Genomic DNA, 23,890 nt, shown 5'->3' with positions numbered 1-23,890 from the left:
CATGTTACAATGTAACTCAAGCGCTGCTCATCGTATTGAGCTTCTTACTACAGTGGCTGACACAATACGTGAATGACCATTATTGGAGCCAGTGTTTGGTTTGTCCATTCTGGGCTTCTGTAGATACATGGCAACATGTCGATCTCCATAAATTAGGACCTGCTCCCAAAGTCGGGATAACACAATGATTCTAATTTTAAGGTGATTATACACTAAAGTAAGCATACTTATATTATATTGTATTATATTCCATTTCTGCAAATATATTCCCCTAAATCCTACACACTGGTCCTTTCACGTAAAAACTGAAAAGTTATTTTACACTGAAATGAAATTAGGTGGGTTTTTTTTAAGTTGGTACCTTTATTGCTTTATGCTATAGAATCTTAGCGTTAATACATGCTTGGAGTGGTGACATTGGTAAGGGGGTCAGGGCTCACAGACAATGTAGTTGGAAATGGCTCATCTGCCGATTGGGCATGGGTGCCTTTCCCACTCATACCTACTGGTGACAAAGTGAAACTAAGCAGCAGGTTCATCATGGTGAACAGAGCTCATTGCCTTTGTGGACAGTCTGCGTCTGTGATGGTGAAACTGATACTGTGAAGGGATTTCTACAACTAGAGGCAACATTGGCAAACATTCAGACTTAGTTCAGTATCTGGTTTTCTTGCTCATTGAGAAATTCTAAAAATTATACCAGTTTTTATGGTAACACATAATAAACCCAACATAATGTTGCGTAGCTATCTCAATGGCACTGCAACTGCCTGGAATACAAGTCCAACTCCATTGGAAGCTCATACATTGAGGAGGCATGTCCTCACTGGTCTGTAAAACACTTCTGATGGAAGTTTCAAAACCTGGGAAAATCTGTCCTTTCTCCCATCTTAAATCTCTCATCATGGCCTATATATGGCCTTTTTGATGGAAGTGGACAAGTGACTATATTAGTAGCAGGACTTGAATTGAGAAGATAAAGACTAAAGTAAATGTAGTTAGGGAGAAATGTCCATTTTGAGACTAAAATGTGATCAGCATAATAAAAAAAGTAACCCCAACTTCAGTGAGGTGGGGGAGGGGGCACATCGTTTGTGAAAAACCTCCTCATTTAAATTGGCAACTATTTTTGATTACATTTTCTGTAGAGCAACGACAAAAAAAGAGGACCACAGAGATCCATATGTAGGCACACACTGATGTCAAGATGTCCTCCAGCTGTGCATAAGCACTGCTCTCATCACAGCCTTGCTCCCTTCCTATGAGCAGCCATCTCCCGGCAACTGAGAGCCCGTGTCCCTCTACTCTAGGGCAGGGTAGGGGCTGGGGCTGCTGCGGTAGCTAAGCTAGCGGCTAGCGTTAGCTGCTGTAGCAGATGAATGCTGCAGATCTGCAGAGGACAGTCGGGGGTTGCTGGCTGCCTGCTTTCATACCTAAAGCCATTGCCATCCACAAGCCACACCAAGACAGAACCGCCCTCTGTATACTGGAGGATATCAACACGTCTCGATTATGTACCAACACATCAATTCATTTCCCATGTGTCCCTCTGTCCACCGGCATCCTCTCCCTTTCTATCTGGTGTCGTGCGTTCACTCAGGGCAGGTCGCGATACCGCCGCTGCTGAAGCTTGCCTAGATACACACACACACACACACACACACACACACACACACACGCACTGATAATCGCATCAATCGTTAGCCTCTTTATGAACAACCCAACACTTGGTGAACTCGCCAGATGGCGAGCTGTTAGAAGCGACACAGTCACAATGTAAAGTAGAAGGACAGGGGGTGGAGAACGCTAACGTTTGACTTAGAGGACATTGCATGCTGCTAAAACAGGGGAACATTATGTAGTCCATCATCATAATGCACGGCTCAGCTACAGTAGCAACGACAGCCAAGCCTTAACTATTCAACACGATCCATTGTCCACCACCGGCGTTAAGCCAGCTATTTGATTGAAGCCTGCCTGCCCCATTAGCCATCTGAGCAGCGGCTGAGGAATGGGGACACGAGGCCGGCTGACAGGGGCGAGCAGAGAGGAAGGGGGACCGTTGACATTATGCTGCCAAGCACTGTTCCCACTGATTGACTGTCACGCCTCTAACACACACGTTTTAGAGACAAGAATCCACTAGTCCACCAGATTCATACATGAATGTCAAAAAGACAATGCCGACAGGCTGCTTCTTACCTCAGGCGGTGTGTCGAACCAAGTTCCGCGTAGCAGCCATGTTCGGAACCCCTTTCTCCCTCCGTCCACACGAACCGAGCCCCCTCCCCCGGGTCAGTCGTTCCTCTTCCACAGTAGAAATCCAAATAATGTGTTGCAAAATTATTTGCCGATAGAATCCCGGTGAGATTACTTTCCAGTAAATTTGCGTTATTTTCCGGAGCTCAGAGAGCGGCTTGTCGATGGGGACTGATTGCCGGTGCAGCACAGCTAGCCGTGCCTAAGGGGAGGTGGGCAGCCCGCCGCCTCATGAACGGACACCTCGAGCTCAGTCCTCTTTCTGTCCAGGAAACGTCATTTACCTGTTCCACATCTACTATCACATGTGCAGGATGCTGCCTTACATTTACAGCGTTGGCCGGGTGGATTAGCACGCCCGTCAGCTTTTTAAATTAATTTAAAGGCAAGAAGCTAACATTAGCTAGCTAGCTATTAGCTAGCATGCTAGCAGTCTAATAAACCACTGCCATTGGAATTTAGAGGAAGACAGTCCGCACACTGCAGCCTGCTGAGCGGACAACGGCCAACCGACTGGCCGTCGGACAGTACAGGCAGACGCTACGAAGAACTAAATCTATTTTAGCAGGCACAGCTACAGCTAGCTCTACGCTGGCCAGCCCCTCCGTGATGTTAATATCGGTCAAAGGAGAGGGGCTGCATTGAGAGCGCACTCCCGACACCAGGCAAGTATGGCCCGGCGCGTTCCAGACAAATTTCCCACAAAATGGCTGCCAAAACAAATCCACCGCGGACAGTCACACAAGTAACTTCCAAAAGTCGCCTGTTTGTCTTTGTTTTCATGTAGTAATTGACTTATCCGAACTCACATGAAGCATTTGTGTGCACGCACCGAATATACGAAGTGGCAGCTCTGGCGCGAGTAAGATGGTTGATTTTAACTGACATTTAAATACTGACTTCTCGAGCCAACTCAGTGTCAGCCTCAGCTCTGTCTCCCCCAAATCAGACAACTGTAACCATGCATTGAAATCTAAACTTCGGTTTGACTGACAGCAGCAGCCTATTTAGCCATTATCTTATGTGGAGATAATAGTGCTGCACTTACATATGGACCACCTGACCTGTCACTTGCAAAAGGGAGACTTTCAGTGCTTTTTAACAAGCTGGGTTTTTTGTTAAAATGTAAAAAGTATGTGTACATGTCCTTCTTATGTTGACAGCTTTAAGAAGTTATTCAAATATTACAACCAAAAACAAGAATCATAAACATTTTATTAAAACAAAGTTTCAGTTATGTCAAAAACAGACATCATTTGCAAATTACAACCATTTTGGTATATATTCTGCCAACACAAAACCTATACTACTATCAAGTTACAAGTCAGTGAAAAAGTCACCATCTATATATGTCTGTACACACAGGGTCAAGTTTACCAGCTCACCACTAAACAGATCAGCATCAAGGCTTCCGTACCCACAAAGTGTGGGTATTGTACAGAGTACACAAAGCATTAAAAAAGTATATTTTACTGAACAGAAGTCCCAACAGATAACTTACTATACATTTAAAATACAAGCCATCTGAAGCTGATGGTGTGTGGATATAGTTGGGGTGTCCCGGCCGGTGTGGGACGGTGCCATCTTAAACAAGCACCCTGATAAAGAAAGTCAGGAACAGGGGACCAGAAAAACACATGAAAAAATTTCATCCAGTAAGAAAAGGATCAGGAGCACAGAGAAACAATAAAATATTGAAATAAAAGTACTTGCCAAACAAAAAAAACTTCACTGGAGCCAAAATTAAATCACGTCATAGTTCTTTAAACATGCATAACTGCATGCACATTTTTGAATAAAGCTTTGTACATGAGCAGTTTCTCATCTGAAGTACTCCTCGGGGTACAAAGTAACTTGTTCACAAAAAAGGCATGTGAACTAAAAAAGAACCCTCACAGCTCACTTTAAGGCTGAGAACATGTGAGACGAGGCTGGACATTTTTCTCTTAATCACTCATTTCTTTTCTTTCTTTTTGGTGTGTGGATGCACAGAAATACAGAGCTGACAATCACTTGGATATATGCATCACTTGTGTATAACAGATGTTAACATGGCTGAAACATAACTAACCAACTCAGATGACAACCTGTGGATGAAATGGCCCCCAACTGTTTTGGAGTCTTCTCCCAATTAAGTCTCCAGCAGCTGGTTGTTTGGTCAGTTTACTGTCAGGGGATTAAGAGAAAAAGAAAACCAGCCGACTGTTACCCTGATTGCTAGTCATGATTTCATGACACGCAGGCGGAGCTGGAGAGGAGGGCAATGGACAAGACTGAAAGTACAAAAAGTAGATGGTGGTTGAACATGGTAATCCCTGAGTCGTCTTCTGCTCCTCATTTCTTCTGTTTAGGTGGAGGTCTGAGGACAGAGAGGAAATCAGCATGTTAGCACAATGTATGAGAGAGAGCGGGCACTATATATGTCCAGCTGACTGCTGCGGTTTGGGATGTACGTGTCAACCTGTCACCATAACTCAACTGTGGAAACATTAGTAGTGAGAGGGGGGGGCTCTGGAGCAGGACCGTGACCCATTTATTCCTGTCTGTTCTCTTGTCCTAAATTCACCATATTCATGAGCAACTTGCTGCCTGTTGATTTTCATCCCAACACAGGTCACTGCACCCACAGCCTGGTTTTTACACCACCTCACACTGCCAAACTACTACTGCAGGTTCCCTGCAGATACTGTACAACTGCAGTAGCAGACAGTGCAACCCAAACTTTGGTCAAACTTCTTTGGAAGGAAACACAAAAGTGAACAGTAAAATGAATCACCAAACCATCCACTGTAAACACCCCCCCAAATTTACAATGAAAGCTTATTAGTAACATTGTGGGTGTGCTTGCAGTTGTTTTTTGGTTTTTTTTGCCAAATGAGGTAATTATGTCACTTTCTTTCACACATCCTTGTAATTTACTTTGAGCACTATGTGGAGCTGCAACGACTGATTGATACATGTTCAGCTATTAATTTGATAATTCTCTGGAGTAGGGTTTTTTTGTTAAAGATTTTTTATGGCTTCTGCCGTAATTTGACAGGACATAGTGTAAGGCTGAAAGGAATAACATGCAGCAAAGGGCCAGCGAGGGCACTGCCTTTGTACATAACGCTCTACCCACTGAGCTATCCGGTGCCCCATGTTGGGGTCATTTTTAAAGAGAGAAAAAAAGTCAAACTTCCTGCTTCTTAAATGGGACTATTTTCTAGTTTATTTCCTCTTCTATGACAGTAAACTGCATATCTTTTGGTTGAGGGCGAAACATGACATTAGAGGACGCCATCTTGAGTATTGGGACACACTGATGGATTTTCTCACCATTCCTGACATTTTAGTGACCAAAAAACAATCAAAGGTTCATCCACGCTTTCTTCAATACATTTCCAGGACTTTTCCATGACTCTGGGGGCAAATTTTAAATACCATACAAACCACCACTCATACTCCTAATCTGTTCTTTTTCATTACTATACAACAGCTTTTTTTATTTGATTAAAATCTGGTTTTGATTTGTGATTTAAAAAAAAAAAAAAAAAAACATGCATGTAGGTTAGGAAGGCATGTTTTGTTTAAAGTTCACCAAAAATGACACCACTTATCAGAGCCATAAATTGTAAAAACAAATTGTTGTGTTTTAAAATTTCTGACTATCTTTGAACACATCATGTGTTATCACACAGGTTTGTGAAATAAAATTCCATGACTTTTCCAAAACTTTCAGGGTATTATTTAGTTTTCCACAACTTTTCCAGGACTGGAAATTATAATTTACAAGGGTTTTTCCGGGGTTTTCATGACTGCTCAATACCCGCTAATCGACTGATCCAGGAAATAATCCACTGATTAATCAAGAATTGTAACATTTGTACTATGTTGCCATAACTGACTGAAATTGTGGTCCAAACCATGAAAATAATGGTCAGAGAGTAAAAAAGCAAAATGAGCCTACAGGTAGAGCCTCAGCTCCAGCCTCACCTGTATCCACAGGTGCTTATGGAGGTCTATATTTGAATTTTTTAAAAGGGATTTGTCATGGATTATTCTAACAGTGTGTAGTATGTTGCTATTTTGATGAATGCAGCCCGATCTTAAAACTCCACAAGAGTCATATAATAACTGGACTGTGCTGAACTATTACTATCATTTCCATAATAGCCTGACAGCACAGGTTGTGTCCTATAGTCACACTATGCTGCTGCACTGTCAAGTAAAATGAGCTGTTTTACAGAAGTCATGTGTGTGATATGTGGTGAAAATGTAGCTTTCCAGCAGTCCACCAGATGGAGCTGGAGTTAACACAGCAGCTGGATGCAGGACAGTGCTGCTGGATTCAGCTCTAGCTGGAATAGAATCCAAAAAAAAAAAAAAAAAATTAGATTTAGTCAACTAAAACTGTCCCTTGCATATTCTTGTTGGCATTTCTTATAGGCAAAATGAGAGAAAACAGAAAAAAGAAAAAAGCTAGGGTGGGATAAAAAGATGACAATATACTTTTGGAAAGACCTGTCTAGAGATTGCACAGGTTAATATAGATCTTCTGTGGCAGGCATTCATAGTTGAAATTTTATGCTGCATTTCTGTCCAAGTTTACACATAGAAGCCCTGATGTATGATATCAGCTGATCATCAACTGTTTTTTTTTTTTTTTGTTTTTTTGTTTTTTTAAACAGATCATCTCTGTTTTACTTGGTTGGCTGCACCAGTGATTATTAAATAGGGCTTTTCCACTGGTACTTTAGACCTCAAGTCAAACCATGTAGCTTGTTCCACTTGTGATGTATAAAATGACTTTATTGCAAAAATCTTGTTTTGTTAGCCACAGGCCAAACAAACAAACACAGCAGGGCTTTTGCCGAGCTCCACACTAGTCACATTTTGCGACCATGAAGCACCACTATGACTTGCAAATACTATAAGTCTATGAACTGGAGAGCTGTTAGTTTGTTTACAGCTCACAAAGAATAAATCATCAGGTTAAACAGACTTCCAGTAACAGTCTAACTTAACGAGTGTTGGTGGCAGTACTGTGAGCAGGTGAGGCTATGTGCCTTTTTTTAACTGCAGAGCTCCGATCATGACTGTTTAGTCACATTCTGTAGCCACGAAGCAGCAGTGCCACTTGGAAATCAAATTTTTGCATCTCTGCAATCTTAGTTTGTCTCCAGCTCGCAGTTTATGAATCCTCATACCGCCGTTACAGTTTTACTTCCTGCTAACGCTAACATCCAACTGTTGACGGGAAGCTTCAAGTCCACAGCAAAAACATTAACCCTTTCGGCCAAAGACAAGACGGGTCCTTGCACAAATGCACCATGGGCTCCGCTTTGATTTATTTAATTATAACAATACGTAATTTAACTTTACTATAAACAGTACTTTAACGTTATTCTTTATTTAACAATATAGCAGTATTTTGTTAAACTTTATTATAACAATAGTTTAAAGAAGACAGAGGACAGTTTTTCAAGGCACAGCTCATTCCATGCCTACAAACAGTAGTTTATCTAACTTCATTTTATGGCAGTAGCTACTTCATTTGTAACTGTAATTAATTTACTTATTTATTTTAGTAGTTTACAATAATTTAGAGATTTCAAAACATCAATATATGTATATGGTGTATTGTGATATAGCCTAAAAATATCCTGATACTATTTTTCAGTCATCTTGCCCAGTCCTACTGCTTCCACCGCCATTTTTTGACTGTCATGGGATGGCTTGGCTTGGCCCGTCAGCCTAACTCTGCAGGGATTTGCGCATTCATTAAAACAGGGCTACCCGCTTGAAGGTGTGTCTTAACTGATGAGGGCTTGTCTAAAGTGATGACATTTAAGTGGGCTAATGTTCCCAGCTGTTTCATGTGTTTTTCCATTACACAGCAGGCAGGCTACAGAGGTTTACCTGTTGGAGGTGAGCTGTTGTCTGCTGCTCTTCAGCTTTCACTTTCCTCCTTGTGGTATCAGTAATCTATTTTTAACTAATAAAAAAATAAATGAAAGAAAAGCCTCTGACAAATTGCCACTAATTGTGATACACTCTTCATTTCCTATGGATACTTCATAACAAAAGTCTCCCATTATTTTGTTATGTAAAAGTGTTTATTGTAAAGTTGCAAAATAAAGCAATGTTGTGTTTTCAGCAGCAAACATGAAAGCAAGAGATTCACTTAGAAGCTACAAAAGACCTAAGAGCTGAATACACTCTTCTCTCTGTTCTCCTGCACAGACAGAGGTGAGTGGAGTCTGGAGTCTTATAAAACAAACGCTTTTTTCAGTGGGTGCAGGGGTTTGTCAGGGGTTGGTTGCGGTCAGCGAGACATCACCAATATCGGCTTGGAGGTGGTTTTGTACCATTTTGGACCTCCTGCGGAGAGGGTCCATCTCGGGCAAGGCATTGCATGTTAAAATTGACAAAGGAAACACAAATCGCTGCAACAAAGTTTCAGTCAGCGGGGCAAAAAGCTACCAGGGAATAGACCCATATTTACGTTTTATTGTCAGTTAAAACGCAGCAACTTGTGCCGAGCTGCACTCCAGATGGACCATCTCTGGAGTCAGGCCAAAAGCACACCTGACCTCCTCCAAGTGGGTAGCTGTGACATCCCGTCAAACTCAGCCAAGCCCCGATGACCACCCTTAAAAAAAAAAGTGTGGCAACTCCTTTCTGTGCAGGAGACCAGGGAGAGAAAAGTTTGGAAAGTCTCTGCATATTCAGCTCTCAGTACTTCTGTAGCTTCCAAATGACTCTGTTTGTTTTGGTCAGGTTCGTACAAACACTGAGATATATGCTTTATTTCACTGTTGCATGTTTGCTTTCCGCCATACAGGAGTCTGTTATGTTACTGATGATGAAAACACAACAGTTGCTTATTTTGCTGCTTAACAATAAAGAGTTTTACATAACCAAATAACAAGACTTTTATGTAAAGAATCTGCAGGAAACTAAATGTATTTTTCACCAAATTAGCAGAATTTTGTTAGCAGCTTTTCTTCAACAAAAACACATTTACAAATTCCACGGGGAAGAGAGTCAGAGCAGAAACAGCCACAGTGAGATGTTACAGACAGCAGGCTCTGACTGCACCTCTGCAAACATCTCACCTTCTTCCACCTGCCTGCTGTGTGATGGAAAGAACACTGGCAACAAAATATCGGAGGACTTTCAGCTGAGGCTCCGCCTGCTGATTTTAAACTTCAAAACTAAAGACAAGCTATCATCAGTTAAAGACACAACTTCAGACAGGTAGCCCTGTTGGAATGGGGACGCAAATCTCTTCCGCACTGAGCCGGCGCGCTGAGTCAAACCCAGTCAAGCAAAGCCAGCTTATGTGTGTGTAAAAGCCCTGTAGATGTGGCATCGTGACAGGGGTAAATACTTATTCAGTCAGTTTGTTTTTTTCCTCTTAGGCGTTTGGCGTTATCTCGTGTTTTATATCTTCCTGCAAATTTTATGCCATATAGTTTACATTGCTACTGTTAATGCACCTTTTCCTCTTTATGAATTGTTTTGTTTTTCTCTTTCTTTTTCTTATTTCTATTGTCTGTTAGCTGCCAAGGGACTACGGATGTAAATTAGCAGTCCTGCGAGCATATTTACATTTGTATTTTATACTGATGTTCACTAATAAGCTATATCCCGTTTAAGAAAACATTATGAAAAATTAATTTCCCCACCATATATGGTATATGGCAGGTTTAGTACATGGCACTACACTTAATAGTAATGCATTTAGTAAGTCCACTGTTCCACGATCACCAGCTCAAGTTTGGTCCTAATAAATCCTTAATTTACCAAGTTAGATATAAAACTTGCTGTTATTCCCCACAGTCGCTCTTTGTCAGCTGTTTACAGTCCTGTAACTTCTCCCTCAACCACTAGGTGTAGCTGTTTCTTTCACCTCAGCTGCCTGTTCCACCTTTAGAGACCGCAGACTGAGCCCTGGCGGTGCATGCTGTGCACTACATACCTTCAGGATTTCTTAATACCCTGGTATACCGTAATACTGCTTAAGCTTTCTTCATATTGGGTCATTATTTCTGTCTGTATTCACTAAAACACTGCAGTTGTTTATGAAACACCTCATATGAGGCAGTCAGGGAGAGCAGTGTGATGGTGGCTTACCTGTAAACACCAACCACCACAGCGTGGTCTCTCTCATAAGGCTCCAGTGTGAGCTGTTCCTGAGGTTTCATGTTCTCAGCACTCATCTTCTTCACTTCTGAGGCAAACACTGCCTCTGCAGCCGCCGTCGAGTCTATGCAGTTAGCCTAAAGTAGAACAACACACGTCAGGGTCTACACCACTCACAATATTCACAGTAAAAACTGAGAAAACTAGTCACAAATAGTCACATAACTGGACTTGGCACTTGTAAGTACACTGAAGGCTGAAGGGCAGAGGCGCTCATCACTGTACCTTGATGGAGATAACAAAGTGTCCTCCATTCTTCAGGAAGTTGTGAGCGTTCAAAGCAACAATCCTTGTCTGGTCAGGCTGGGCAACATCAGCAAAAATAACATCCACCATACCTGCAGAGGGACACACTGTTACCGTGTGGACATTTGACTTCATGTTGGAGAAGAGCCCAAGGACTGCACTGTTTTTCTACACTGACATTCTCAACAATATGCAAATTTGTCAAGCTACATGACAAAGATGATGTTAACAGTGAGTTCAAGTGTGCATTATGTAGGTTACTGGGTCATACTGGATTCATGGTTTAGTCATTTGTTCAGAGCAGACTGCTACTCACAATTACAACTTTAATAACATCCCTTTTCCATCAAATTAGTTCTGGTCAAATTAGTTCAAATTTTGATCCAGTTCCATTTGGGATTCTTGGAACCTTGGTGCAATCTAGTGAACCAGCCTGCATTTTTACCAGTCTTGAGTGGAGCCATTGCAATCAGGGATGCATAATCGATAAAAGGTGTTGCACGATGTACAACAGTAATAAACAATACGCATGATTGTAGATTACACCAATTACCTGCCAGCTTTTGTTCTGTTATTACAGATAATTGTTTTCCCCCAAAAAACAAGCATAAACCAGCTATTAATGAGACCACTGCACGAGCATTTTTTAAAAAAAAAATGATATTCTCACTTGACTTCTCCATCGTCTCTCTCCAAACTGAAGAATATAACATGTTCACTGATGTCGTCACAGATAACACTTCAGGTCAAGAACCAAGACCAGCTAGTTTTTGGTTCTAGCTGAGTAAGAACCATTTTTTGAGGTTCTGAACCAATTTTTTTAGGTAGAAATTTTAAAAATTAGGTGCAGGACTGTTGCTGTAAAAGAGGTTGAAATGTCCTCTGCCGACCTGTGTGGTGTTCATACTGCGGCTCAGGACTACCTACCAACCAGCATGCGATATTTGTGTGGGTGGCGAGCATCTTCAATGATTGGAATGATGTTTGTGCGCTTCTTTGCCACATTGAGAAGATCGCGACCTGACCGATGAGAAAACTCCACAGCGTACACCAGCCCTTCCTGTAACACACAGGACACTTCAACATTACCTTTAAACAGAAAGGGTCCCTGTAAACAAATCACGCGGAAATTATTTTTCACTTCCCCTCAGGTAAGAAACATAAAGTCGTGGTTTAACTAAGGTGAGGCTCAGCTTAATGTCACATTAAGGTTCAATTGTGCATTTTTACTTTCTGTTTAGTCTACTTTAGATTGTTCGGCACAGAGCGATAGATAAGTGGAACACTGAGCTTCTGGTTTTTTTGCTCAGCTCTCTATGGCTGTATTTAAAGGATTATGGCAAATTAACACACATCTTATTTGCGCATGTCAAATGTTGGCTACATTCACACTGCCTGCGCAAGGGGGAAACATCACGCTCCTATGCCGCCTCGCCCTTCTATATATAATGTTGGATCACGGAAAGGGACCCAGACTGGTCTCACCTCTGAGCTGGGACCAGAGACATTAACAGCACAGTAACAAGGTCTATGTAAAACCTAAAGCTGGAAAGATGTGACCATGGATGGGAATGTGATGTTTGATTATGAATCATGTTGGTGACCAAAACGCAGGAGATTTTTAAAAAAGCAGCTGTTAGCAACTAGTTGCTAATATAAAAAAGGAACAACGGTAGTAAATTTGTGGTTGGTGCGGTATCAAATAAGACCTCCAATTTTTTTTTCAACCAAACTCTATATACAATTTTATTCATTTTTTTCACCTCTTAAAACAAACTACGAATAACAAAAAAATTACTCAAAACAAGTTTTGCTTTAATTTTAACAACAAAAATTAAGAAAGGTAAACTGAAAAATGTAGAGGGCTTCAAGTCAGTATTGCATATTGCACAATTTTGCATATTAAACAGTTTTGCAGTTGAAGCAGTGGAGTATTGAAAATGATCAATCCTGAAATCATACAGCCGTCATGCATCATGAGTTTCATGTTAACAAATAATGCTGTTGTTTGTGTTAAACTGAGTGGACCACAGGTCTGTTGTAGTGGAGTCAAACCGCATCCCCTCCAGCTCTCTGAAATCTTTTCACATGTTCAGTTGTACAGATGAGGCGGGGCGGCTGGTAGCACATACTGTAGCTGGGGAGGATAGTTTTTAGCATGTGGATAAGCCTGCAGGCTTTTCCGCTGTATATATGGACACTGTATCTTTAGTAATATGCAGTGCGACTGACTCAGTAACAGCTCTGCATTGGGCAGCTTTCCTGTCATACGGGACACAACCGGAAAACGGTTCTACTAATGTCGGCTGCAACCTCTGTTTGAGATGTTGAAATAAAGCTGACATACTGCTGCCTTTAGTTGTAACAGACTTTAAAAAACTTTGCAGCAGACTGTGGTTTGTTCAAGATCTGACACTGCAAAACCGAATCAGTTCCAAAAGACTGAAGAGAAGGAGCCTTTCTTGGGAATATACTCTTCACTGTCATTCGTGTTGTCATGTGTGCGTGTGTATCTCAAAGAGGTAAGTGCGGGGGAAGGGTGCAGCCCACTTTGAACTACGGAAGCCCAAAGACAGTGGTGAGAGAAAATCTAGATTTTCACTTTTAAATTGTCCTAAAGCAGAAATTTGAATTGTTTGATAAAATCGATTTATCTCTCAGCTCTATGTAAATGTCCTAAAACCAGGAAAATAACGATATTCAGGAACTCCCTACCCTATAAGCAGAGGACAACATCAGCCGCCATATATATAACAGAGAAGGCAAATTACCGTGATTGACACATTTTGCCTTTGTTATTGTTTAGAAAGCTCCGCAGTCGTGTATATTATATGTCACAGACGCTGCTGTGTTACTCGTCAGGGCCGTCATGCCTCTTTTGATTGCAGACTGCAACGATGCAGTGTATGATCACACAGCTTAGTAGAATGCTGTCGCCATTGTTTGCTTCTGTGTAGACATGCGAAGAAGATATAAAGAAGGGACAGCTCAATAGCACCATCTCTGTGTAAAAGCAGCTAATAAAGGGTATAGGTACACCATATACATTCATATTGTAAAACTACAGTTTACAGTTCCAGGAAAATACTTGAGGCTCGGCCACATGTGTGGTGTTGGTTTGTATTAGACCAATAATTCAATAATTTCAACCTTTGAAATGCACTGACAGAGTGTTGTACTCACAGGTCCAACAATGTCAGAGACGTGGGACACTGTGGTTCCAGAAGCAGCTCCCAGGTACATGACCTTCGCTCCGGGTTTGATGTGGATCTGGTCGACTCCTCCCAAAATGGCTGCTGCCAGCTTGGAGCGGAATGGATTCCAGGCTCTGTATTCAATCTTAGCCTCTCCTTCCTGACAGGTGAGAGAACAATTAAAAATAATTTGACAAAGTCTGTCCATAACACTGAAGACCACAGCTGTGGACTCTTCCTGACTGCAGAGGTGTTTCTATATTGGACACACTGTGGTACTGGTGTGCACTTGACAATAAAGAACTTGACAGACAGATAATTCACCCGTTGTGTGACAACGTCTTCAATGTGATCACTGTAGACGAGTTTCCATTAACCCTCAAATTGAGCCAACTGAAACTGCTAATTTAAAAACACCCCTAACGGAAACATGTCAATTTTGAAAAAAGGGTTTACACTCGCATAAGATGGTATTTCAGATGATTTGAAAAAGCCATATTCAGCAAAATGGAATGGAAAATGGCTTTTCTAGGTCACATGATGCTATGGCTATGTGCTTGTCAGTAGGAACTGGCTCCCTCAAATCGTGGACTATCACCTCCCAGAAATCCTTCATACATGGCCACTCCCACGTATAAGGGAGTCACTTTGTGGCCCCATAACACGCCTACGTGGCCTTGGATTGGAAATAATGACAGCTAGTGTGGTGGCTGCAATAGAAATAAAGCTGCTGATGTTTTGAACATCCATCACCATGCTTCTTGGAACGTTATTGCCAGAGGAGAAGTTGGAGAACATCACTCAGTAAAACAGTCATCTCACAATTGTGTTTTAGCAATATTTCAAAAATACTGCTTAAATTTTGCACAAATCTGTAATGGAAATTTGCCTTGAGCTGCTGTTAACTCTTAACTTACCTCCACACTGATCCTCTTCTCCCCGTACACGGACTCTCCCACCACCATGTTCTTGGTCACCAGGGCATCCTCCTTCCCTCTGCAGATGAACACTCCTGACAGACACAAACACACGGGTCAGTGTCTACTCAACACACCATCTGAGTCTGTTAACTATTACTGATGAATATAGTGCGACAGACAAAAAACAATGCAAGTACATGCCATGACTTTTTCTCAGTGTGCCTGCAGTTACTCTAAAGGTGGATGGATGCTTTCTCTTGGTTTTATACTACACCATTTTGCATCTACATTAGTAGGCTGCCACTGAACAAAATAAACTGTTAATGGAAAAACTGGGCTGGAATGAAAGTCAGAGCAACAAATCTCAGCATGTAACCAAACCACCCACAGGGATCCAGCACACATCATGACAAAACAATGCTAACACAAACCTTCATGTCTGTGTGGCTCTACCAAGACCTTCTTCCCTCCCCCAAAGCCTCCTCTGCCACCACCCCTCCCTCCTCTGCCTCGAGGGGTGCCTCGGCCGCCCCCTCGGCCCCGAAATCCTCCACGATCTGGAGATTTGAATCCACCACCTGAAAAACAGACACGTTTTAATAGAGCAGCCGGGGTCTGTTCTGTGGTGACACAGAGCCACTCATGCTTTAATTGGAGGTTAGAATTCAAATATATTATGTTCATAAAGGAAATGCATTTGCTATAAATACAGCTCCGGTAGTATTTGGGTTCTTTATGAAAAACGTCTTATGTTCTGAATTGCTTGGAAAGGCTGTTTTAATGCCTCATTTGATTTGAACTACAGTAATGTTCATGCAGAACACATGGCACGATAGTTACAATAGTTGCTACTCTCACCTCTTCCTCCTCTGAATCCTCCTCCTCCTCCTCCTCGTCCTCCCCTGTCACCGAATCCTCCTCTACCTCCCCCTCGTCCTCTTCCTCCTCTGTCCCCACGAGGACTGAACCCTGAAAGACAAACACAGATAAAAGTGAGCATGAGGAGGATACAGAATACCAACAGAGCTGACACATGAAGCTGGCAGAGCTACTGTGCACCTCTTTAAAACAGGGCTGCTTGATTATGCAAAGTCACAATTACAATTATTTAGGTCAATACAAGAGAACACAATTATTTTACATAATCACTCACGGACTTTTGGAACATTATGCATTTACGGAAATTTAAAAACAAACTTGGATTTCATGAACTTTATAATGAACATTAAAAAAATTCTCTGTAAAAAGATGAATTAAATATTTATAACAGTACACAAAGGGGCTTACTCTGAACAGTATGCATGGGAATGAATAACAATATACTGTATGAGGATGGATTTCCAGCCTCTTCCCTGATGGTTTGTATAAGTGACAAGGAAAGTTGCTAAACCTGGTGGTGATGAAGAAGTCAATTTGGCAACAGTGAGCACACCGTGCTTCCAATACTAATAGGAAGCCAAAACTCTATTTTTTTTTTAATTCAATGAATTGCCGAGTCCTTCAAAAAAATCTCCACTGATGGTGAAAAACTGTGCAAGGTACAAGTAAAGCTCCAGTGTGTAGTCTTTAGGGGGATATATAGTCAGAAATGGACTATGATCAGTCAGTTTTCGTTATTGTTATTTTCCTAAAATAACTTTCTGATCATTTTAAATATATTTTTTCACTGAACGATTTCCTTAGCTTTTGAAAATTATTTTCTAAGTCTTCTTATTTCTTGAAATTTATATAACATTTCTTACCAGGTAGCTTTTCCCATGTTTTTTTTTAAACGACATAGCCCCAATTTGCTCAGGGTTCACAGGTTAATCTACTTTATGAAAGGTGTCTGAAAGTAGCACAAGAAATGTGATGTCGCAGCTGATTTGAAAGGGTTAAAGTCTTCTGTGCTATTGCGTTTTCAAAAAAAATGTCCGCATCACCCGAAATACGAAGAAAGTTTTACGTACATCCACGGCCCTGGAGTGATCCAATAGGTGTATAATGATAGAACATGTGACACACATCTTTGATCCGTGACGGTGTGGAACCATGTGTGGAACCCAGACCTGCAGGCTCCGATATTTAACACAAATACACGAGGTTCCGTCTCGTGCTAATGTTAGCGGAAGCTATCGTCAACTTTTGCCTCCTGGCACTGAGTACAAAAAAGTCAACTTACTTAACATTTTCATTCTGTCTCATTACCTTAGAAACACAGTCAATCATTGGACATAGCATATATGTTACTAATTGTGTCGGAGAGCGCGTGGCCACTTCTCTGCTGCTGACGGAGGCTCAGCACGTGAGGGCTGCGCGGGGCCGCAGGTTAACGCTTTTAACTCACTCACCGAACGTTCATTTGACATTTTATCGCAAATGTTACGAATCAGATACATCGCTAAAGCGTCCACACACTTGTCGGCCTCGTATTTCCAGTGACAACAGTTTACTGAGGTTTAACGAGCAGCATGGCGGTGTAGGCCGAGCACACATACGCACACACATTTCACCTCAAAAACAGCGCGGACAGCTTAACTCACCCTAAACTTACACATACACAGTTAAAATACTATCTTAATCATATGTACTGTACCTGGCCTCATGTTATCTGATGTAAAGTTTCGTATCGATGCAGTGGACTGGCTCTGCGCTCCTCTGTGCCTCTGCAGCTCTCACTCAGTGGACCACATGTACAGCTTTGGTAACTCTCTTCTTCTACTGAGGCGCCATGTGTTCGCACAGAGGGACGCTACTGCCGCCTGCTGCCGTGGAGTGTGCAAATAAATATCGCCAACAACAATCGTTTGTCATTTCATTGATTATGGCACCGGAGAGGGCTACTTGTCTAGTTGAATTATAATTTAAGAGAATTTTGGAATCACGTCTATCCCAGTGATAGCACCATATTCAGACAATGAGCCAGCCAGGATCTACAGCAGTGATACTCAACATATAGCCCATGGCCCAAATCTGATAAGATAAGATAAGATAAGATAAAAGATAAGATAAGATAAGATAAGATAAGATAAGATAAGATAAGATAAGATAAGATAAGATAAGCATGAAGGTCAAATAGAATAACATATAATAAATAAATGATCAATGTACTGTACAAGCAAACTGTACAAGAATACAAATCGAATAAAAAATAGAGGTACAGTGCAGTAGATGGAAGTTAAAGTGACAGTGATGTTATAAGGTGACACAGTGTGAATGGTAGCAGCAGTTGTGTAGACAGTATAGTGAGCAGTGCAATTTTTTTTATCATGAAATAGTGTGCAGTAGTAGACCGAGGTATACTATGATACAAGGCGCAATATAGTTGAAGTAGCATATGAAGAGGATGGATAGATGTGGTATTAGAAGAATGTCAATAAATATTAAAGTGCAGAAGTACATGTTATGTTATGTCATGTTATTTAATACAGTGTAGAAAGTAAGTGTCAGAGTCTGTATTGACAGTGTTGACCGTGGATTGTGGATTGGGGGGTATCAGTACAATCACAGCGTGTGGCCTCCCCTGCTGTTATACAGTCTGATGGCGGTGGGCACAAAGGAGTGCCTGAAGCACTCAGTTCGGCTCCTGGGTGTGATGATGCGCTGGCTGAATGAGCTGCCCATCTGCCGCAGCTCGTCATGGAGAGGGTGAGAGGGATTGTCCAGGACTGCCCAGATTTTGTCCATGATCCTCCTCTCAGCCACGGTCTCCAGATTGTCCAGATGAAGGCCCACCACAGAGCAGGTTTTCTTAACCAGTTTATTGATCCTGCTGGCCTCACCAGCCTTGTTGTCACCCCACCAGCACACCACAGCAAAGAAGAGTGCGCTGGCCATCACAGACTGGTAGAAGATAATTGGTGAAATCTAGTCTAATTGACCACTCAAAGCGCTTTTAAGCTACATGTCATATTCACCAATTCACGCACTGGTGGCTGAGGCTACTATACAAGGTGCCACCTGCTACTCAGTAATCATTCACACACACTCACACGCCGATGACGCAGCATGGAGCATAGAGTATGGAGCAATTTGGGATTCAGTATCTTGCCCAAGGATACTTTGACATGTTGCCCGGAGGAGCAGGGGATTGAACCACTGACCCTCCAATTAGAGGACGACCGGCTCCACCTCTGAGCCACAGTCGCCCCAGTCCTCAGTTTGCTGCGATGCCAAACGATCTGAGTCTCCTCAGGAAGAACGGCCTGCTCTGTTCCTTCCTGAAGAGGGCGTCCGTGTTATGAGACCAGTCCAGTTTATTGTCAATGTGGACCCCAAGGTACCTGTACGAGTCAACCCTCTCCACTTCCTCTCCCTGGATGATGACGGGGGCAGGGAGCCCCCTGTTCTCAGGTAGTCCACCACCACCTCCTTGGTCTTGCTGATGTTGAGCTTCAGGTGGTTGCTGTTGCACAAAGTGACGAAGCACTCAATCAGTCCTCTGTACTACCCCTCGTTGTTGTCGCTGATACATCCAACAATGGAGGAGTCGTTGGAAACATTTGAAGGTGGCATAAGCCATAGTTGAATCTGAAGTCTGAGGCGAAGAGGGTGAAGAGGAAAGGCACCAGAATGGTTCCTTGGGGTACTCCAGTGTTGCTTGTTACGACCTCAGAGACACAGCCGTCCACCCTGATGTATTGTGGTCGGCTTGTGAGGTAGTCCAGGATGCAGGCTTTGGTGTTGGGGTGCAGTTGCATCTCCAGCAGCTTGTACCCAAAGGCAGGGCTGGATGGTGTTAAAGGCACTGGAGAAGTCAAAAAACATGACTCTCACAGTGCTTCCCTGCCTCTCCAGGTGTGTGAGGGCCATGTGGGTTAGGAAGATGATGACATCCTCCACACTGATGTGCTGCTGATATGCAAACTGTAGGGGGTCCTGGAAAGCCGTGAGCAGAGTCCTCAAGAGCTGAAGAACAAGTTTCTCGAATGTCTTCATGACATGTGATGTGAGTGCCACAGGTTTGTAGTCAGTGAGAGTGCTGGGACGTCATTTCTTCAGTACGGGGACAATGCAGGAGGTCTTCCACAGGTCGGGCACCTTCATCAACCTCAGGGAGAGGTGATAGAGGTGCTGTGGGAGTCCGAAGGGAGTGGGTGGGGGAGGGCTTTCTGTTGGAGCTGATGGCGAGTTAAGGGAGGGGGATGTAGACAGGTCCATGATGGGGAGGGGAGCAGAGTCTTCTGCAGAGGTGTGAGTGGGGGCTGGGTTGAAGGGTGGAGATCCAGAGCCACTGTCTGAGCTCACAGGGGTGGGGATTGTGTCAAACCTATTGAAAAATAAGTTCAGCTCAGAAGCAAACTCTGGGTCTCCTTCAGCTCTGGGTGTAGGCCTGCTGCTGCCCATCATCTCTTTCACCCCACTCCACACCTCCCTACTGTTGCTCTGTCCATCTTGGTCTTGATCTTCTCCCTGTAGCTGTTCTTGGCCTCCCTCAGCTTCCTCTTTAGCTCCTTCTGGACAGCCCTGAGCTCATCCTGGTCTTTAGCCATGAAGACCCTCTTATTCATATTGAGAAGGCCTTTAATGTCCTTACTTATCCAGGGTTTATTGTTGGGGAAGCAGCAAATCTTTTTTGTTGGGACAATGTTGTCCTCACAGAAGTGTAGTGGATGATGAGGACAACTCATACCTACAGAACTGGAACTTTGCTTACCTGGCGATTTTGAGGCCAAACTCACAAACAAGCTGTGCCTGTGTGTGTGTGTGGAGGGGTGTGACCTTTCATAACCCCCTGCCAGCAGTGTGCTGCACACTGAATGGACAGACTCTTAGTACAGAGTTGCATTTTGATATGCATCTCCTCGATCTGTATCTTAATTATCCTTCCTTTACACTGTTGTGTACAGATGCTATATTGTTTTGCAATCATGCAATTTGTGATTTTCTAGTTATAGGTTTTGTTGATAGACCTTTGGTTATATGAAGTACTTTCATACTTTGTTATATTTTGATGCTAGTACTTGTTATACCTTTGCTCAAATAGGATCTTGAAAAACCTAAAGTTATATCAGTGTTTTGACACTGTAGTATTACTCTTACTTATTTCAAACATATTTTGTTTGTTTGTTAAACGTGGTTAATACTATTTTCCTTACTTAATGATCTGCCAAATAATTATTTGGTTTTCTCATAAGTGTTTGGTATCAATCAGCAGAGGAGAGCGTCATGGTTTAAAATATTGAAGATTTGAAGGCCTGTAGTGAACTTTATAAACACGTTAGGGAGAAATTAGATGCAGACAGTTAAAAAAGTAGAAGTGATAGAAAGGAGGAATGTATTTTTCCCGCTTTGACGGTCAAGCACCACGCCCCTTTTTTTCACAGGAATTATAACCCAAGTGAAGTTGAAGGACTTGGATCTTTTGGGGTCTTTTGGCTCTTTTGGAGGAGGGGGGATGCCTGCTTGTGCTGCAGCCCTGAGATGCTCTGGGCTGCTGTTTATCTACCTTGAAAGAGAGAACTTTGGAAACAGCCTGTGCTGCACATGTTCTAAATGACGATTTGGAACCAGAGGACTTTGCACGAGAGAGACTGTGAGACAAAGAGAGACTTCGAATGAGACCTGAAGCCAGATAAGCTTTCATCGTGATCTCATCTCAGCCACATGTGGTGTCAGAAGATGATCCAGCTGTTCATAGAGAGATGGAGGAATCAAACTCAAACCGAGTTTGCAACGTTCAAACCGACCGAGGCCAGCCATCGGAACCACAGGAGTGTAACCGAGCTGTCCGTCCAGTGTCCTTATAAAGGCCACACTGCAACTTTCCAGAGCGAACCGTTTCCCTGGCATCGAGACTTCTGAGGGAGGTGAAACGATCTTTCCTGTGCTGTTATGGGGTTGATGCTCTTAAATGATAGGGACACATATGAAGCGTTAGACCTAGGTTATTAATACAATTATGGGATATTCTCTAATCAGGCCTCTTCTTTATCTTTTCTCTCAATGTTTTATGGGATAAGTTGCCTCTCTACTGTTGATTAACACTTGACATTAACTTTTCTTTAATCTTAACTTTTCATCTGCTTGATCATCTTGCACTATTTCAGTGCACCTGATCAAGTCCTGATGTCACACCTAATTCAGTTCCTCACTGGTTTTCATCCCCTCATTTTATTGCTGCTTCATTTATGAGTTTGTTGTTCATTTAGTCATTTTTTTCACTTGGTGTCTTTGCTGTATTCACTGTTTCATCATTTAGCCCTACTGATTCTTAAACTCATTTATTTGTAGTGTTCTAGGAGTAGTTTTGATGTGTAGTGAGTAGATTAATAAAACTTTAATTTATAAAGACTTGATCTTGTGATGTATGTGTGTATAATGTCAGGTCCCTGTACACCTGGAAAAAGAACTCTGTAGCAAACTTTAAATTATGAGACTAAATTAATTTATAAGGTAAATTGGGCTATCAACCTCTCTATTTTAATGGGTGGTGCTCCGAGGTTTTTAAACTCTAATTTTCCATGTAAACTTATTGCTCCTAATAGCTGTAGTTGAGTCCCATTACTCCACTTTATCTTTATACCAATTCATGTGCCATAATTCATAATTTTGCATGATGAGTTATAGTTACATATTTTGGTATTGATTTATTAATTAATTAAGAATTTTAATTAATTGCTAATTAATAAATAAATCCCCTATTTAAACTGTTACAGAAGCAGATGATGAAGTGATTCACTCTGGGAATTATTTTGTACCTTTAGTGTAAATAATGTGCCAGAGTGCATAAAGCAGCGAGAGCTTGTTTATCTAAAAAAAAAAAGTGCCAGTGGAGAATCCTCTACACCCACCAACAGAGTTACTTAAGTCCATAAACCAAGAAATGTCCTAAAATCCTTGAAACGTCCTAAAACCTGAGTTGTTCTAAAATCCTATAAACCTCCAAAAATACAAGAAATGTCCTTAAAATCTAGAAATGTGCTTGAATCCTAGAAACGTCCTGAAATTCTAGAAATGTCCTATAGTACAAGAAATGTGTCAAAATATTAGAAACATCCTAAAGTACTAGAAATGTCCTAAAATACTAGATTTCTCTTTAAATACTTTGAATTGTCCTTATTAAAATTAAAATCCTAAAATACTAGAAATGTCCTTGAAATCCAAGAAATGTCCTTAATTTCAAAAACATCCCAAAATCCTTGTCGTTTTTGGGATACTCTGTTCGTGATGATGCAATGGATGAGGTCACAGTGAATTTGAACTTTGACCACCAAACTCTAATCAGGCCATCCTTGAATTTAAGGAGATATTTTTCCCCCAATTTGAAAAAAAAAATGCTTAAGTCGTTCTTGAGATATTTTGTCCACAAGAATTAAACAGATAAGGTCACAATGACCTTGACCTTTGACCTATGACCACAAAAATCTAATCATCTCATCATTTACTCCAAATGGACATTTATGCCAAAGTTGAGGAAATTGCCTATAGGGGTTCCTGAGATATTGTGCTCACAAGAATGGCATGTACAGACTGATGTATGGAAGGACATATGGACAACTGAAACAAAGCATAATGTCTCCAGCCACGGCTATCGCTGGCATGGAGGCATAAAAAAACAAAGACAGCATCACCAGTCTGTCCTACATGAAAACATCTGCATTCCATCCACTCTAAAGCATCACATCAATACAATATAGTTGAACTCTAAAATAAAATCTGAACATGATAGTTTAAGCTTTGAAAGTGACAAGGCCTCCCTCTTTTCAGTGACTTTCACTAAAGTGATGGTCTAAACTCCAAATCCAATCCAGATGTTGTGTTTATGACTGCAGTTTATGACAAACTTGTAACAACTGAACTACATCACATTTGAAATGGACTTCATTACCCATAAATCCCAGTTCGTTATCCGCAGCCCACAGAGGGACGTGTCTCTGATACTACGGCAGGAGATACTCTAACTTCTTTGTTAAAAGGTCCGCATATGTAGTTTACATGACTACATGGCTCCTGTGTTTTAATAGTAATGATATTAGTAATTTTATTTTATATTTTACTTTATTATGGGGTTGTCATGGGGACTGAGGTGAAGTTTGGGTCTGGCGCCATCTAGCTTCTCTTTACGGCAGTTGCATTTCCCCCTACGCTGATGACGGAAGT

At 41.8% G+C, this 23,890-nt stretch overlaps 1 protein-coding gene across 1 annotated transcript; it reads right to left on the bottom strand.

Moving 5' to 3' along the window:
- Positions 1-3,456: 3,456 nt before the first annotated feature.
- fbl (fibrillarin) lies at positions 3,457-17,484 on the bottom strand. The gene is made up of 9 exons (XM_042490412.1): positions 17,385-17,484; positions 15,668-15,778; positions 15,241-15,387; positions 14,807-14,901; positions 13,879-14,049; positions 11,623-11,755; positions 10,675-10,787; positions 10,381-10,526; positions 3,457-4,618 (listed from the first exon to the last, which is right to left on the bottom strand). The coding sequence occupies exons 1-9, from the start codon at positions 17,392-17,394 to the stop codon at positions 4,594-4,596; spliced, it is 951 nt and encodes a 316-aa protein (XP_042346346.1). The 5' UTR covers positions 17,395-17,484; the 3' UTR covers positions 3,457-4,593.
- Between the last annotated feature and the right edge of the window lie 6,406 nt (positions 17,485-23,890).

This window comes from Plectropomus leopardus, chromosome 7 (assembly GCF_008729295.1).
Source record: "Plectropomus leopardus isolate mb chromosome 7, YSFRI_Pleo_2.0, whole genome shotgun sequence".
Classification (NCBI taxonomy): domain Eukaryota; kingdom Metazoa; phylum Chordata; class Actinopteri; order Perciformes; family Serranidae; genus Plectropomus; species Plectropomus leopardus.
This window is presented reverse-complemented; position numbering and strand designations above follow the sequence as displayed.

Excerpts from the sequence above, each read along its gene's own strand:
- fbl (XM_042490412.1), bottom strand. Across the intron at positions 15,388-15,667 it reads AGGATTCAGAGGAGGAAGAG|GTGGTGGATTCAAATCTCCA; the intron begins GTGAGAGTAGCA and ends TCTGTTTTTCAG. Across the intron at positions 10,788-11,622 it reads CAAATATCGCATGCTGGTTG|GTATGGTGGATGTTATTTTT; the intron begins GTAGGTAGTCCT and ends GTCCCTCTGCAG.